Source organism: Macaca thibetana, chromosome 19 (genome assembly GCF_024542745.1).
Source record: "Macaca thibetana thibetana isolate TM-01 chromosome 19, ASM2454274v1, whole genome shotgun sequence".
NCBI lineage: Eukaryota > Metazoa > Chordata > Mammalia > Primates > Cercopithecidae > Macaca > Macaca thibetana.
Window position 1 is genome coordinate 9722629 of NC_065596.1, and position 17247 is coordinate 9739875.

The 17247-nt window shown below is 44.6% G+C and overlaps 1 protein-coding gene across 3 annotated transcripts in view; it reads left to right on the forward strand.

Annotated features, from left to right (window-relative positions):
• Nucleotides 1-14013, forward strand: part of ADGRE2 (adhesion G protein-coupled receptor E2) — a 49616-nt gene extending 35603 nt beyond the window's left edge. For 2 of the 3 annotated variants that reach the window (XM_050769927.1, XM_050769930.1), the window contains 2 exons: nucleotides 1677-1845; nucleotides 1931-3485. In XM_050769927.1, the coding sequence (XP_050625884.1) occupies nucleotides 1677-1845; nucleotides 1931-2089 (328 nt within the window). In that variant the 3' untranslated portion in view covers nucleotides 2090-3485. Of the gene's footprint in view, nucleotides 1-1676; nucleotides 1846-1930; nucleotides 3486-8786 lie in introns of those variants that run through there. The other variant, XM_050769929.1, reaches the window with a different exon arrangement.
• The last annotated feature ends 3234 nt before the right edge of the window (nucleotides 14014-17247 follow it).

The following is a 17247-nucleotide window of genomic DNA, read 5'->3' on the forward strand; positions in this document are numbered from 1 at the left end:
TGAAGTGTTCCCAACACATACAAATGATAGACACTCAAAGTGACAGATATCCTGAATACCCTGACTTAATCATGACACACTCTATACATGTTAGCAAAACATCATGTATGTCCCCATAAAGACGTACAAACATTATGAATCAATAAACTAAAAGGTTAAAAACTTCTTTGGACTTTTGTAAGCAGTCCTGTAACAAAAGTGCAAAGAAGTTAGCACTTTTAAAATGCAAAGAAGGCCAGGCACGGTGGCTCATGCCTGTAATCCCAGCACTTTGGGAAGCCAAGGGTTGGAGGGGACAGATCACAAGGTAGGGAGTTCGAGACTAGCTTGGCCAAAGAGACCAGCCTGACCAACATGGTGAAACCCCGTCTCTACTAAAAATACAAAAATTAGGGGGTTGTGGTGGCCTGCGCCTGTAATCCCAGCTACTTGGGAGGCTGAGGCAGGAGAATTGCTTGAACCTGAGAGGCAGAGGTTGCAGTGAGCCGAGACTGCACCATTGCACTCCAGCCTGGGTGACAGAGCGAGACTCCAACTCAAAAAAAACAGTGCAAAGAATGTGTACGTTTTCATGTCTGTTCCCACAGCCCAGCCTGCACCTTCATACCGTATCCTCAGTTCAGGCTCCTCATCACTCCTCATGCAATCCTCCCTCTGGGAAAATCCTAATCAACATTAAATCCTCTACGGGGGCCGGGCATGGTGGCTCAAGGCTGTAATCCTAACACTTTGGGAGGCCGAGGTAGGCGGATCACTTGAGGTCACGAGTTCAAGACCAGCCTGGCCAACATGGTGAAACCTTGTCTCTACTAAAAATACAAAAATTAGCCAGGCGTGGTGGTGGGCGTCTATAATTCCAGCTACTCAGGAGGCTGAGGTGGGAGAATCACTTGCACCCGGGAGGTGGAGGTCGCAGTGAGCCGAGATCGCGCCACTGCACTCCAGCCTGCGTGACAGAGCGAGATTCCGTCTCAAAATAAATAAATAAATAAATAAAAATAAAAAAATTCCTCTGTAGGGCTTGAGCAGTTTGTTGTTCCAGGCACCCTTGTGCAAAATTAATGAGCTTTCTTCTACGTTCCTGTCATTATCCTTTCCAAATTTCGTATGTCATGCTTTGGTTGTATTGGTGATTTGAAGAGACTGTGTAGTTCATGAACACAGAAATCTCTTTGCATGTTCAAAACTAACCTTTTTTTTTTTTTTTTTTTTTTCGAGATGGAGTCTTGCTCTGTCACTCCCAGGCTGGAGGGCAGTGGCACTATCTCGACTCACTGCAACCTCCGCCTCCCGGGTTCAAGCGATTCTACTGCCTCAGCCTCCTGAGTAGCTGGGATTACAGGTGCCCTCCACCACGCCTGGCTAATTTTTGTATTATTTTTAGCAAAGACCGGGTTTCACCATGTTGGTTGGGCTGGTCTCAAACTCCTGACCTCAGGTGATCCGCCTGCCTCGGCCTCCCAAAGTGCTGGGATTACAGATGTTGAGCCACCGCGCCCGGCCCCAGGTGGCATTTCTATTGTGGGCTATCATTGACAGTAAAGATCTAAACTGATCACAGCCCAGTCTGAGAAATCATCTACAGGGGAGGGCAGAGGACTCCATGGGCACAGATGAAATAGCCTTGATTCTGTTTCTCTGGGTGCATCACCAGCCTCCTTTCTTATTCAATGCAGGATGCTGGCATTTAAAGCGACAGCTCAGCTGTTCATCCTGGGCTGCACGTGGTGTCTGGGCATCTTGCAGGTGGGTCCGGCTGCTCGGGTCATGGCCTACCTCTTCACCATCATCAACAGCCTGCAGGGCGTCTTCATCTTCCTGGTGTACTGCCTCCTCAGCCAGCAGGTACCACTGCCCAGCTCCCACCCAGTACTCTTCCTGTCCTCACTGCTTTCCGTGAGCTGACCCAGGGCACGCTTTGCCTCTGCAGGTCCGGGAGCAATACAGGAAATGGTCCAAAGGGTTCAGGAAATTGAGAACTGAGTCTGAGATGCACACACTCTCCAGCAGTGCGAAGGCTGACACCCCCAAACCCAGCACGGTAAGATCACGCATTGCTCCAGAGCATTTCACTAACCGACCCACCTGAGGAGCATGTGCCTATCACACAAGGAAACCTGGGAATACAGCAGGCGATGCCCTAGAAAGGCTCACATCTGAGTATGCCTTGACTCATTAACCATTAGCAATGATCTCAGTTTACATGTTTTTTTTTTTTTTTAATCAGCCAGGCCTGTTGGGATTACAGTCATAGCCTGTCATCCCAGCATTTGGGAGGCCTAGGCAAGAGGATCACTTGAGGCCAGGAGTTCAAGACGAGCCTGGGCAACATAGCAAGATCCCATCTCTACAAAAAATAAAAATAAAAATTAGCCAGACATGGTGGCATGCACCTGTAATCCCAGCTACTCCTCAGGAGGCTGAGGTGGGACAATCATTTGAGCCCAGTAGGTTGAGGCTGCAGTGAGCCATGATCATGCCACTGCACTCCAGCCCAGGCAACAGAGTGAGACCCTATCCCAAAACTTAAAAAAAAAAAAATCCTTGGCTCTTACTCCTTAGGGAGCTGTGCTTATCTTGACTCTCACACACAAACACTCCTATTGGACACCTACTGTGTGCCATACATGGTTAACTAAATGAGCAGGAATTGATCTGAAGCAGTGATGCACATTCTACTCAGAAGCATTTACCCTATCCCTTTTCTCCACATACTGGTCTATCTCACAGTCACTTGGCACCACCACCCCATAAAGGCAAGCATGGGAGGAAACGCTGTACATATTTATGAATTAAACAGAAATAGGTGTTAACTGGGATTTAGGCTCTCTTAACAAGTCTGCCTCTACCAACCAACACTTAGTAGTGGGTAGTGGGCAGTGCCTCTACTTAGCACCCTCTACCCCCTGCACAACTCAGAAAGAAAAGCAGTATTGGGGCCAGCGATGGTGGCTTATGCCTGTAATCCCAGCACTTTAGGAGTCTGAGGCAGGACAGCTGCTTGAGGACAGGAGTTCCAGACCAGCCTGAGCAACCCAGTGAGACCTCATCCCTATAAAGCATTTAAAAATTAGCTGAGGGTGGTGGTGTGCACCTGTAGTCCCGCTCCTCAGGAAGCTGAGGTGAGAGGATCACTTGAGCCCAGGAGTTTGAGGCTGCACTGAGCTATGATTATGCCACTGCACTTCGGCCTGGATGACAAAGCAAGACCTCTTCTCTAAAAAACAATACTAATAATAGAAGTAAATACATAAAGTTTTAAAAACACACGGGGCAACCTGGGAATCAGCGGGTGATGCTCTAAGAGGGTTCATATTTGAGCAACTCCTTGACTCGTTAACCAATAGCAAATATCTCAGTTTAAACGCTTTTTCATAAATCAGCCAGGAACAGTGGCTCAAGCCTGTTAAGCCAGCACTTTGGGAGGCCGAGGCGGGCAGATCACGAGGTCAGGAGATCGAGACCATCCTGACTAACACAATGAAACTCCATCTCTACTAAATACAAAAAAAAAAAAAAAAAATTAGCCAGGCATGGTGGCAGGCAGCTGTAGTCTGAGCTACTCGGGAGGCTGAGGCAGGAGAATGGCGTGAACCCGGGAGGTGGAGCTGGCAGTGAGCCAAGATTGCACCACTGCACTCCAGCCTGGGAGACAGAGAGAGGCTCCATCTCAAAAAAAAAAAAAAGCCAGATTTGTACAGTCTCTTCAGCCAGTGAGATTTAGGCCTCTTGAGTCTTCCTTCCCATTTAAAGAGCCCATTCAGGGCCGAGCATGGTGGCTCATGCCTATAATCTCAGCACTTCAGGGGGCCAAGGTGAGCAAATCACTTGAGGTCAGGAGGTCGAGACCAGCCTGGCCAGCACGGCAAAACTCCATCTCTACTAAAAATACATAAATTAGCCAGGGGTGGTAGTGCACACCTGTAATCCCAGCTACTCAGGAGGCTGAGGCAGAAGAATTGCTTGAACCAGGGAGGTAGAGGTTGCGGTGAGCCAAGATTGCCCCATGCCACTGTACTCTAGCCTGGGCAACAGAGCAATACTCTGTCAAAAAAGAAAGAGAGAGAGAGAGAGAGAGCCTATTCAGCCTGGGCAACATAGCAAGACCCCATCTCTACAAAAAAGTTTTAAAAATTCACTGGGTATGGTGGCACATGCCTGTAGTCCCAGCTACTTGGGAGGCAGAGGCGAGAGGATGGCTTGAGCCCAGGAGATGGAGACCAACCTGGGCAGCATGGCAAAATCCCATCTCTACACAAAATATAAAAACTAGCTGGGCATGGTGGTCCATGCCTATAATCCCAGCTGCTTGGGAGGCTAAGGCAGGAGGATCACTTGAGCTCAGGAGTTCAAGGCCACAGTGAGCTATGATTGTGCCACTGCACTCCAGCCTGGGTGACAGAGCAAGATCCCTTGTCTAAAGTAAATAAATAAATAATAATAATTTTTTTTAAGTTTTGAAAAGAAGCCCACCATACTGCCAGGCACTCTTTCTGCATTTGCATTTCTCTCATTACCTTTTTCTTTTCTTTTCTTTTCTTCTCTTTTTTTTTTTTTTTTTTTTTTTTTGAGACGGAGTTTTGCTCTTGTTACCCAGGCTGGAGTGCAGTGGCGTTATCTTGGCTCACCGCAACCTCCGCCTCCCGGGTTCAAGCGATTCTCCTGCCTCCACCTCCCGAGTAGCTGAGATTACAGGCATGCGCCACCAAGCCTGGCTAATTTTGTATTTTTAGTAGAGATGTTGGTCAGGTTGGTCTCAAATTCCCAACCTCAAATGATCTGCCCACCTTGGCCTCCCGAAGTGCTGGGATTACAGGCGTGAGCCACCGCGCCTGGCCTCATTACCTTTTTCATCCAACCTGCACAATCCCTGTTTCCAACACAGGATCTTCTATTTCCTCTTCTGTTCTCACTAAATGCCCTCACCACCTATGTCTCTCTCTCTCTCTCTCTCTCTCACACACACACACACACACACACACACACACAAATCCAAGTCATCATGTGACACATTGTAAACTCCATGCTCTCAATCATACAACCAAACGTGAACATCCGCCTTCCACATTCCCATATTTTGACTGAATTTCTTTTGTCCTCTCCAAAGGTAAGACTTTCACCCACACTATAGATTCCATCATCAAGCCATGTCAGTCATCCCTCTTTCCTGCTTCTGTCATTAAATCTCCATCCTGTCTTTTTTTTTTTTTTTCTTTTTTTTTTAGACAGAGCCTCACTTGCTCTGTCACTCAGGCTGGAGTACAGTGGCACCATCTGGGCTCACTGCAAACTCTGTCTCCTGGGTTCAAGCAATTCTCTTGCCTCAGCCTCCCGAGTAGCTAGGATTACAGGTGCCCGCCACCACGCCCGGCTAATTTTTGTATTTTTAGTAGAGACAGGGTTTCACCATGTTGGCCAGGCTGGTCTTGGACTCCTGGCCTCAAGCCATCTGCCCGCCTTGGCCTCCCAAAGTGCTGGGATTACAGACGTGAGCCACTGCGTCCCGCCCATCCCTGTCTTTGACTCTCCTACATCCTTCATACTTATAAAGACCTCAGTGATTACGTTGGGTTCACCAAGACAATCCAGGGCAATTTTCCTGTCTCAAGATCCTTTTCATAACCATATCTGCAAAGTCTCCTTCTCCATGTCAAGTAGCAATTACAGGTTCTGGGGATTAGGGATGTGAACCTCTTTGGGGGGTCATTATTCTGTCTATCATACCCATATAGTTTGGGTTTACCTATTGCAGAATCATCAAAATCTGCCTCATATTGTAGATATTTGCATAAATATTTATCACCCTTCCACCCCACACAGCCACTGGAAATAATATACACATTGAAGGAAGGAAACATGTCCTTTTGTGTAGGGAATTAGAGTTAGGCCATCAGATAGCCAAAAAAAGGCTTCTGAAATTTAGGTGTGTGATCAGATATTCCTGCCAACTACAAAGGACCAAGAAAACCCGTTGCGTTACTTAATGTCATTTTATCTTCTACTGTTTCCTAAAACTTGGTATCTCTGGTGTTTGAAAATGTATGTGTCTTGGCCGGGCATGCTGGCTCACACCTGTAATCCCAACACTTTGGGAGGCCAAGGCGGGCAGATCACTTGAGGTCAGGAGTTTGAGACCAGTCTGGCCAACATGGCAAGACCGCACATCTACTAAAAATACAAAAACTAGTCAGGCATGGTGATGGGTGCCTGTAATTCCAGCTACTTGGGAGGCTGAGGCACAAGAATTGCTTGAACGCAGGAGGCAGAGGTTGCCGTAAAGCCGAGATTGAGCCACTGCACTCCAGCCTGGGTGACAGAGTGAGACTCAGTCTCAAAATAAAAAAAAGAAAAAGAAAAGAAAATGTGTGTGTCTTGCTTTTATTCTGCAGTCCCTGCCACGGCTTTCTGCAGTCTTGTTTCATACAAACAGAATGTCTTGTGATCACTACTGAATAATTTCCTGAAGCACAATATTAACCTCTTGAGCACATATTAATTATCCATTAAATACTAACTATATAAGCGAGTGAAGCTGCCCATCTCGAACCCTAGAAATTACACTAAGTTTCCTATGAACCTGGGAATAGCTAACTCATACTGGAGATGGAAAAGGTATGGAAAAAAGGAATTCAGGCCTGGTGCATTGGCTCACGCTTGTAATCCCAGCACTTTGGGAGGCCAAGGCGGGAAGATCACTTTAGCTCAGGAGTTCCAGACCATCGTGGGAAAGTAACATGGCAAAATTCCATCTCTACAAAAAATACAAAAATTAGCCAGGCATGGTGGTGCGTGCCTGTAGTCCCAGCTACCAGGAGGCTGAAATTGAAGGATCGCTTGAGCCCAGGAGGTTGAGTCTCCAGTGAGCTACGATCCCACCACTGTGCTCCAGCCTGGGCAACAGAGCAAGACCCCTGTCTCAGAAAAAAAAAAAAAAAAGGAACTCAGTCCTTCTTCCTTTAAATCTTATGTGATTAACAATAGATAACACTTCTAACATTTCATTAATTTCCCACCTGCCTTCTTTTATAACTCCACATTTAAAGCAACATTACACAAACACTGGACCTCAGAGGTCAAGACATACATTTGGAAACAGGTAGATCTTTTTAAATGTTTTTTAATTGATCCATAATAGACGTACATAGTTTCTAGGCACATGTGATAATTTGCTACACTCATATAAGCAAATCAGGGTAACTGGGATATCTATCACCTTAAATATTTATCTTTTCTTCATACCAATAACATTCAAATTATTCTCTTCCAGCTATTTTGAAATGTATGGTAGATTAATGTTAACTATAATCACCCTTTTTTTTTTTCAGGTACATTTTTTTTTTTTTTTTTTTTTTTGAGAGAGAGTTTCACTCTGTCGCCCAGGCTTGAGTGCAGTGGTGCCATCTCGGCTCACTGCAACCCCCGCCTCCCAGGTTCAAGCGATTCTCCTGCCTCAGCCTCCCGAGTAGCTGGGACTACAGGCGCCTGCCACTAAGCCTGGCTAATTTATTATTATTATTATTATTATTATTATTGTATTTTAGTAGAGACAGGGTTTCACCATGTTGGCCAGACTGGTCTCGAATTCCTGACCTCAAGTGATCTGCCCACCTCGGCCTCCCAAAGTGCTGGGATCACAGGTGTGAACCACTGCACCTGGTGGAACATTGGCTGCTACAGGCGTGAGTCACTGCGCCTCGCCCAGATAGATATTTTACTGCAGCATGTTTACTTCCTCTTAACTTTGGTAACTTGGGGTTTAGGAGGCATACAAAGATGGGGCCTCTAAGAACGGGATGGAGCAAAATGAAAGCTGACATGGCCTCTTGATGTTGCCCTGACAAATATATATGGTAAGAAAACCTTATGATTAACGACTTCTTGGCCAGGCGTGGTGGCTCACGCCTAGAATTCCAGCATTTTGGGGAGGTTGAGATGGGAGGATCAGTTGAGCCCAGAAGTTCAACACCAACCTGGGCAATACAGTGAGTCCCCATCTCTACAAAAAATTAAAATTAAAAAATGAGCCGGGCATGGTGGCACATGCCTGTAGTTGCAGCTACTCAGGAGGCTGAGGCAGGAGGATCACTTGAACCTGGGAGGTGGAGGTTGCAGTGAGCAGAGATGGTGCCACTGCACTCCAGCCTGGGTGACAGAGCAAGGCCCTGTCTCTAAAAAGAAAAAAAAAAAAAAAAAAAGACTTCTTAAATTTCTTTTTTTAAATAAATTTTATTGCATATATTTGAGGTTTAACCCATGAAGTTATGGTATACATATAGATAATAAAATGGTTATCTACATGTGAAGCAAATTAACATATCTATCATCTCACATAGTTACTTATTTTTGTGGCACAAGCAGCTATAATCTACTTATTTAACTAATTTCTTATTTTCTTTTTAAAATGGAAATTATAGGTTTTCTTTCTATAGTCTTATAGATATTTCTAAAAATATATATTTCAGGCTGGGCTGAAATATATTACAGTGGCTCACACCTGTAATCCCAGCACTTTGGGAGGCTGAGGCAGGCGGATCACCTGAGGTCAGGAGTTCGAGACCAGCCTGGCCAACAAGGTGAAACCCTGTCTCTACTAAAAATACAAAATTAGCCGGGCGTGGTGGCACATGCCTGTAATCCCGGGTACTTGGGAGGCTGAGGCAGGAGAATCACTTGAACCCAGGAAGTGGAGGTTGCAGTGAGTCGAGGCCACGCTATTGCACTCCAGCCCAGGCGACAAGAGTGAAACTGTCTCAACAACAAAATATATACATATATATATATTTCAGGTTAACTAGAAAAATCTTCTGAATAAGATCTTCCCTCTTTGCCCGTGGAAAATCTGAACAATATTTCAGCCATTTAGAGGGGAAAGAAAAGACTTTGTTCTGTGTGTTTCAAGAAATTCACCGTGTCAGCAATATGAAGGATGTCATGGAAGGCATGCTTGGCATTCAATTCCTGCAGAAACCAGAATTCTTCCATGCCCTACAATATGCCCCACAAACTCTCAGCATACAGATGGCCAGCAGTGGCCCATATCTTGGTCACTCTGAAGCACAATATTTATGAAGGTATAGAAGGTTCTCCCACAGCCTCTGCTTCCTACAAAGACTCTTCCAGATCTTAAAATGAAGCAGGAAAACGAGCCTAAGAGGATTTTCATAGCAACAACATCCAAAAGGGCTAGAATGTTCACACCACAATCTGGATTTCTTAATTTTTTTCGTTGTTGCTGTTCTCTAGTTCTACGGGTTTGATTATTTAGTCATGTGAAAAATACTGATTATTCACACATAGATCAAGAGAGACACGGCTTCTGCCTTCATGGAGCTTTTAGGGGAAAATGAAGTGGCTCTTGCAGCTAGAGTTGACTCAGAAGCTGAAATTCCCAGAAATCAAGTTTCTACTGCTAGGCAATTGAAGTATAAACTGTTTTATAAACACCGTCTTCTTTCATCTTCACACCAACATGCAGAAAAATTTCTAAAGTTTCTCAGATCAGGAATGTGCAACAAATTCCATTTCTAAGGAATGACCTGCAAAACTCCTAAATGTGCCAAGCAAATGCCCTTTCCCCTGTCTGTTATCTGCTTTCCTTGAATAGAGATTCTACATGACCATGAAACTTCGAAGATGGGTATGGCACAGTTCATGCCCTGTAATCCTAGCACTTTGGAAGGGTGAGGGAGGAGGATGGCTCGAGCCCAGGAGTTTGAGATCAGCGTGGGCAACAGAGTGAGACCCATCTCTACCCCCCAAAAAACTTAAAAATTAGCCAAGCATGGTGGTGATATAGGAGTTAAGGAGAAGTCATTTAGGTAAATAGCAAGGGTAGGAAGTCCTCAGTAAGATTTTCTGTTTAATGAAAAGCAGTCCCCAAATCATTTTCTTTTCTAACAAAGAGCAGCCTGTAAAATCGAGCTGCAGACATAGATAAGCAAGCCGGAAGCTTGCACGGGTGGATGCCGGCGGCTGTGCCAATAGGAAAAAGCTACCTAGACTAGGCATGTCCAAAATGGCGGCTCCAAGTTCCCTTCTCTTTGCCAGCCATGTGTACAGTAAATAGCAGACAACATAGCATCAGCCAAGTGGAAAGCTCATTTGCATAATAAGATTAGGGTGGGGTGACCAGCTTACATAGGGGTAGGCCCTAGGTAAATCAGACACCGCCTTCTCAAGCCTGTCTACAAAATCCGGTGCACTATGACGAGGGTCCCATTCATTTGCCCCTCTCCCACACAAGAGAGAGAACTGTTCTCCTTTCTCTTCGTTTTGCCTGTTAAACCTCTGCTCCTGGCCAGGCACAGTGGCTCATGCCTGTAATCTCAGCACTTTGGGACGCTGAGGTGGGTGGATCACCTGAGGTCAGGAGCTCAAGACCAGCTTGGTCAACATAGTGAAACCTTGTCTCTACTAAAAATACAAAAATTAGCCAAGTGTGGTGGCACACACCTGTAATCCCAGCTACTCGGGAGGCTGAGGCAGGAGAATTACTTGAACCCAGGAGGCAGAGGTTGCAGTGAGCCGAGATCATGCCACTACACTCCAGCCTGGGCAACAGGGCAAGACTCTGTCTAAAAGAGAAAAAAAAAAAAAAAAACCCTCCACTCCTAAACTCATTCCTTGTGTGTGTCCATGTCCTTAATTTTCTTGACATGAGACAACAAACCTTGGGTATTACCCCAGACAATGACGCCACTTCAGTGGCACACGTGGGCACAGCCAGATGTGGTCCCAGTCATGGGAGGATGAGGTGGGAGGGTCGCTTGAACCCAGGAGTTCGAGGTTACAGAGAGCTATGATCACACCACCACACTCAAGCCTGGGTAACAAAGTGAGACCCTGTCCCCAAAAAATTAAAATTTAGAAAAAGTTTTGAAGTTGCACAGATATAGGTTGATGAACTGAAAGTCTAAAAATAAATAGTAAAGTCATTAACATAATAAATGGAAATATATGTAATTCCAGGAACTATAACCTCCAGCTACAGAAACGCTTCTTAATCAAGAACCAAAAAGCAAAAGCAATAAAATAAAAATCTGAAATGTTTTACTTCAACAAATCTTAAAGCTTCTAAATAACAACATCATAAACAAAGTTTGATGTCAAATAATTAAAATATTTACATTACATTATTAACGTTAAGAGTATAAAATAGGCCAGGTGCGGTGGCTCATGCCTGCAATCCCAGCACTTTGGGAGGCCAAGGCAGGCGGATCACTTGAGTCCAGTAGTTCAAGACCAACCTGGGCAACATGGTGAAATCCTATCTGTACAGACAAAATACAAAAAATTAGCAGGGTGCAGTAGTATGTACCTGTAGTCTCAGCTACTTGGGATGCTGAGGCAGGAGAATCACTTGAACCTGGGAGGTGGAGGCTACAGTGAGCCGAGATCTCATCACTGCACTCCAGCCTGAGTGACAGAGTAGGACTCTGTCTCAGAAAAAAAGAGCAAAAAATTAACTTAGAAAGAACTCTTTCAAACCATTTATTTAAAAAAGTAAACAAGAAACTAGAAAAAAATATATACAAATGTATGAATAAAGAAACCATATGGGCCAGGCACAATGACTTGTGCCTGTAATCTCAACACTCTGAGAGGCTAAGTTGGCCAGATCGTTTGAGGCCAGAAGTTTGAGACAAGCCTGGGCAACATAGCAAGACCTTGTCTCTACCAAAAAAAAAAAAAAAAAAAAAGAGTGGGCTGTGGTGGCATGCACCCATAGTCCCAGCTACTCAGGGGGCCGAGGCAGGAGGATCACTTGAGTGCAGGAGTTCAAGGCTGCGGTGAGCTATGATCGCACCACTGCACTCCAGCCTGGGTGACAGAGGAAGACCCTATCTCTTTAAAAAATAACTACAATAAATAAATTATAGGAAAGGAAAGACAAATGGCTAATAATTACATAGGATGTTTATCCTCACTAGTAATCAGGGAAAGTATAATAATAATACAAGAACAAAATTCTATCAAATTATCAAAAACTGAACAGTTGGACAATATTCAGGGCTGGTTTGGTTGTAGGAAATGGGCATCCCTGTACAGTGTTAGGATATTAACACAGCCACTTACCACAACAATTTGAAAGTGCAGTTGATTGTCTTTATTTGCAGTAATTATAACTCTATAAAGTCACTGTGAACACTGAATTAGCAAATACTTAACCATTGCTCCTAGGGGAAATATGTATGTATATATAAAATCTCACATAGATTATAATGTTAAGTTCCAAAAGCAACTCAAGCTGGTAGATTCTAATTTTTTTTGAGGCAGGGTCTTGCTTTGTCACCCATGCTGGAGTACAGTGGTACAAACACTGCTCACTGCAGCCTCGACCTCCCAAGGCCCAAGCAATCCTCCTGCCTCAGCCCCCCACGTAGCTGAACTACAGGTGCGTGCCACCACACCTAGCTAATTTTTGTATTTTTTGTAGAGACATGGGTCTCACTATGCTGCCCAGGCTCAGGTCCCAATCTCCTGAGCTCAGGCGCTCCACAGGCTTCAGCCCCCCTAAGTGCTGGGATTACAGGCATGAGCCACTGCACCTGGCCTCTATTTGTTTTACAAAAGAGAAATTGAGATCCTGAGTGTTAAGTGACTTGACTGAGGCCATCCCACTAACATGAGCCAGGGTTAGGATTCAAACCCCATCCAACCGGTCCCAGAGCTGGAGCTTCTTGCACTGCCCTACACTACCTACCATCTCTATCCTCTGGGCACCTTTGTATAAGAACCAAAACAGTACAGAGCATTGCTTTGTCAACTCAGCTGGGAACATTTTCCAGTGCAACTCACATTTTTCACTGCTCTGTGCCTGTCTATATAAACTCAATGAGTATTGATTTAGGGTCTTTGGAGAACTTTGAATGCTACCCCCCAAGTAACCATTGTTGGCAACCTGGTATCTCTACTTTTAGCCATTTCTCCTTCTCTATAGATAGTGCAGAAGTGACCCACTTGGTACAAGCATCCTTGCCAAGCCTCCACTAGGTCAGTGTAAGAATTAAAGAAAGAGGAAAGAAACACAAAAGGTGGCTTGATGGTTAAGACAGGTTTATTTTAGAGAAAACACACCTGAGAGGGGCTGCTGGCTGAGTTAGGTTAGAGTCACACTTTTTTACAGACTAAGAGTTTTTAAGGATTTAGGGTGGGAGAGTTTATTAGAGGCTTGGACTGCTTCTGTGTTTTTTTTGTTTGTTTGTTTTTTGTTTTTTTTGTTATTATATGGGAGGGAGAGCGGTGTGTTTGTTTTTATACATTTTTCTGCAGCTGCAGGGATACCCCCCAAGTCTGCTTTTAGCTTCCCTATTTTAGTGCACCTGGAGGGAAAGGAATGTGCTTATTAAGGCCCACTGTTTTACTGGGGCCCATTGTGTGAAGGCGAAGTTTGGCAGTTACCCAAGAGACTTTTCCCCCACCTTCCTCTGTGCCCGAGCTGTTTTAACTGTGTTTTACTGTCTGCTTTTTTTGGCTGCTTATAGTTTTTAAAAAAGCAATTTCCTTAAATCCAGAAGTCTGAAAAGGAAGCTGAAACTTAAAGTGGCAGTGTTTGTCCAAAATAACGGGGCTCCTGCTCTGTCAGTCAGTACCCTCAAGTCACTCCTGATCCTCAACCTCCATGCCTAAGCCTGGTTCAAGAGACCATATAACATCTGCCTTTTATTACATGCATGATGGGTGCATGGGATTCTGCATGCCCTTTGCATGATAGAGACTGCTGAGGTGAGATGGGGAATGTCAGAGTCAGCTGCTGCTTGAGGAAGCAGAACCCACAGCTGGAGGCTTGGAACACGTGGGGCCCTATGAGTGCAGAGCCCATATCCCCATAGAGTCTACCTAGGGCAGGGGTCGCCAAATGTTTTCTTAAAGAGCCTGATAGTGTACATGTTAGGCTTTGTGGGACAGGTATTTACAGCAACTCAACTCTACCACTGTGGTATGAAAACAGCTATAGACAATCATAAATGAATGATCATGGCTATGTTTTAATAAAACTTTATGGACACTGAACTTGAACTTCATGTATCAGTCATGTGACACAAAATATCATTCTTCTTTTTATTTGTTTTCACCCATTTGAAAAATGTAAAAACTATTCTTAGCTGTACAGAAACAGATGGTGGGCCAGATTTTAGTTTCCAGACCATGATGTTCAGATTCACAGAAGCACTTCACTCTACACTAATTTATTCATCCATTCATCACATATTTGATGAGCACTTATAGGCACACTTCAGAGATATTGCAACTTCTGTTCCAGATCGCCACAATAATGTGAATATTGCAATAAAGCAAGTCACACACATTTTTTGGTTTCTCAGTGTAAATAAAAGTATGCTTACCCTATACCGTAATGTGTGTAATAGCATTCTGTGTTTTTTAAATGTCCATACTTTAATTTAAAAATAGTTTATTTCTAAAAAATGTTCATGCAGGGACACAGAGTGAGCTCATGCTGTTGGGAAAATGGTACCAACAGACTTGCTCGACACAGGGCTGCCATAAACATTCAATGTGTAAAAAATGCAATATCTGTGAAGGGCAATGAAATGAGGTATTCCTATACTCTTGTGAAAGGCATAATGCTAAATTGAGAGAAGCTAAAACATATAAGACAGACATGATCCTATATCCAGGAATATTGATTATTTGTAAGATGGAAAACGAGGAGAAAGGAAAGGTGCAGTGCAATGAACTCTGTGGTCTAGGGGACACACAGCCTCTCTAAGGACATGGCAGAGGTGAAACACAGACAAGGTTGGGGAAGGTAGGTCAGAGGAAACTCTAGGGTCAGCAGATGGCAGCATCCATTTGCCCCCGTATCTTCACCTTTTTAAATTTATTAAGTCGATTCTCTTTATTTATAATGGAAATAATGTTAATTTGCTCATGGGTTGTGTTTGAATATTAAGTAAGAAAATAAACATTAAGCTCTGGTATTTAGTAAGAAACCCAAAGACAAACAATAGATAAGGGGCAAGCAGGCAGCGGAGTTTCCCATCTCATTTCTCCAGAATTATATCATCCAGTTAGAAACATGAAATACGGCTCTAAGGTAGAGTTTGGCTTCTCAGCTGGATTTGAAGTACAAGACCACGCCCACCAAAGACAGCAGACAAGGGAGCTAGGGTACAAGTTTGAAGGGTACACGTTTGAAGAACCCTCTCCCTCCAGCTCTCCACCTTGGGGGTCCACTGTAAGCAGTTTCCCTGGCTGTTTTCCCCTTTCTGCATCTAACAATCATTGCGCAACTGGGGAAACAAAGACCCATCTAGGCCTTAGTCTCCTTGCGGGGAACCTACAATTCGGAAACCAGAAGTATGTGACTAAGCTCCCGGAAGCCGGAAGTTAAGGAGCCCGGATGTCATGGGACCGGAAGTTTGAAAGTCCAGGGCCACTGACCTGCAAGCTTCAGAATCTGCAGATCTGGAGTCTTCAAGCTCCAGTAGTGATACTTTGATATCCAGAGGTTGGATTCTAGTGATCTGAACATACAAGAGAGTACTGGATATGGAAATTCTTCCGAATTAGTTGGGTGGCTGAAATGGGAATTGTAAGGAGGAATAATGAGGGGAAAAGAAGAGAAATTGAATGAATAAAGGGGCCAGTGGTGGGGGGGAGGGGGAGGGAGGGATGGTGCTTGAGACCAGGGCAGCATGTGAAGGACTGCCTACGAATGTCCTAAATATCTACATTTAGGGCATTCTGGGATGGGTGTTTGAAAGACTGAGGGTGGTGTGTTTTGCAACAGCATGGATGCAGCTGGAACCATCATCCTAAGTGAATTAACTTAGAAATAGAAAACCAAATACCACATGTTCTCACCTTTAAGAGAGAGCTAAATATTGGGTATGCGTGAATATAAAGATGGGAACATTAGACAATGGGGACTACTAGATGGAGGAGGGAGGGAGGAGGGCAAGGGTTGAAAAACTACCTGTCAGGTACTGTGCTCACTAACTGGATTCGTTTGTACCCTAAACCTCAGCATCATGCAATATACCCTTGTAACAAACCTAAACGTGTACCCTCAGAATCTAAAATAAAAGTTGAAACTTTTAAAAATCACTGGTGATAGACATTTGGGTTATTCCCAGTTTGGGCTATTACAAACTGCTTTGCTAGCTTTAACTTTTTTTGAATAATAAACTCTTAAATTTACAGTGCAAGAAATACAGAAAGAGAGAGAGAAAGACAAAGAAAAAAAAGATAGAGAAAGGAAAAGCAAAGAAAGAAGAAAAAAGAAAACAATGAAAGAAAGAGAGGAAGGGAGGAAGGGAGGGAGGAAGGGAAGAAAAAAAAAAGGAAGGAAAGATGGAAGAAGGAAGGAAGGAGGGGAGGGGAGGGAAGGGAAGGGAAGGGAAAGGAAAGGAAGAAGAAAGAAAGACTGATGGTGGGATAAGAGGGAAGGGGCTGGGAAGAACTAAGTGAAACATTCTGAAAATGAAGATGGTGGCCAGGCGTGGTGGCTCACGCCTATAATCCCAGCGCTTTGGGAGACCGAGGCAGGCAGATCACCTGAGGTCAGGAGTTCAAGAACAGCCTGGCCAACATGGTGAAACCCCATCTCTACTAAAAATACAAAAATTAACTGGGCATGGTGGCGGGTGCCTGTAATCCCAGCTACTCGGGAGGCTGAGGCAGGAGAATGGCTTGAATCTGGGAGGCGGAGGTTGCATTGAACCAAGATCGCACCATTGCACTCCAGCCTGGGCAACAAGAGTGAAACACAGTCTCACAAAAGAAAAAGAAAAAAGAAAATGAAGATGGGAAGATTGGGGATGTTGTGAGGACGCCTGAGAGGTGTTGGGTGGCATTGGAAGAGACTGATATTGAGAGGAGGCACTGGGTGTTGTGGAGAGCCTGGGGAGAAAGTTGGAGCAACAGGGAGTTGGGGAGCGACTGCATAAGGTATAAGTTGGAGTTATCACATGAGGAGACCAAGTTGAATAGGGCACGAATGAGAGAGACTAGGAAGGAAAGAGGATACAGGGAGGCTGGTGCAGCAATGGAGGGTGGACTTGGAGAGCTTGTAGGGATTTCGTATGGTGGGCCAAATATGAATAGGTATGAGGTGAAGCAGGAACAAGAGGGGAGGGAGTGAGAACTGGGCAGGTGTGGGGCCTGAGGGAAATGAGGAGAGCAGGCTGGACTGTAAAAACTCAAAGTACACTGGAGGGTATGGACTCAGTCATCTGGTGTAGAAAGAAGGTTCTCAGGTAGCTCGAACCATGAGTACAAAGT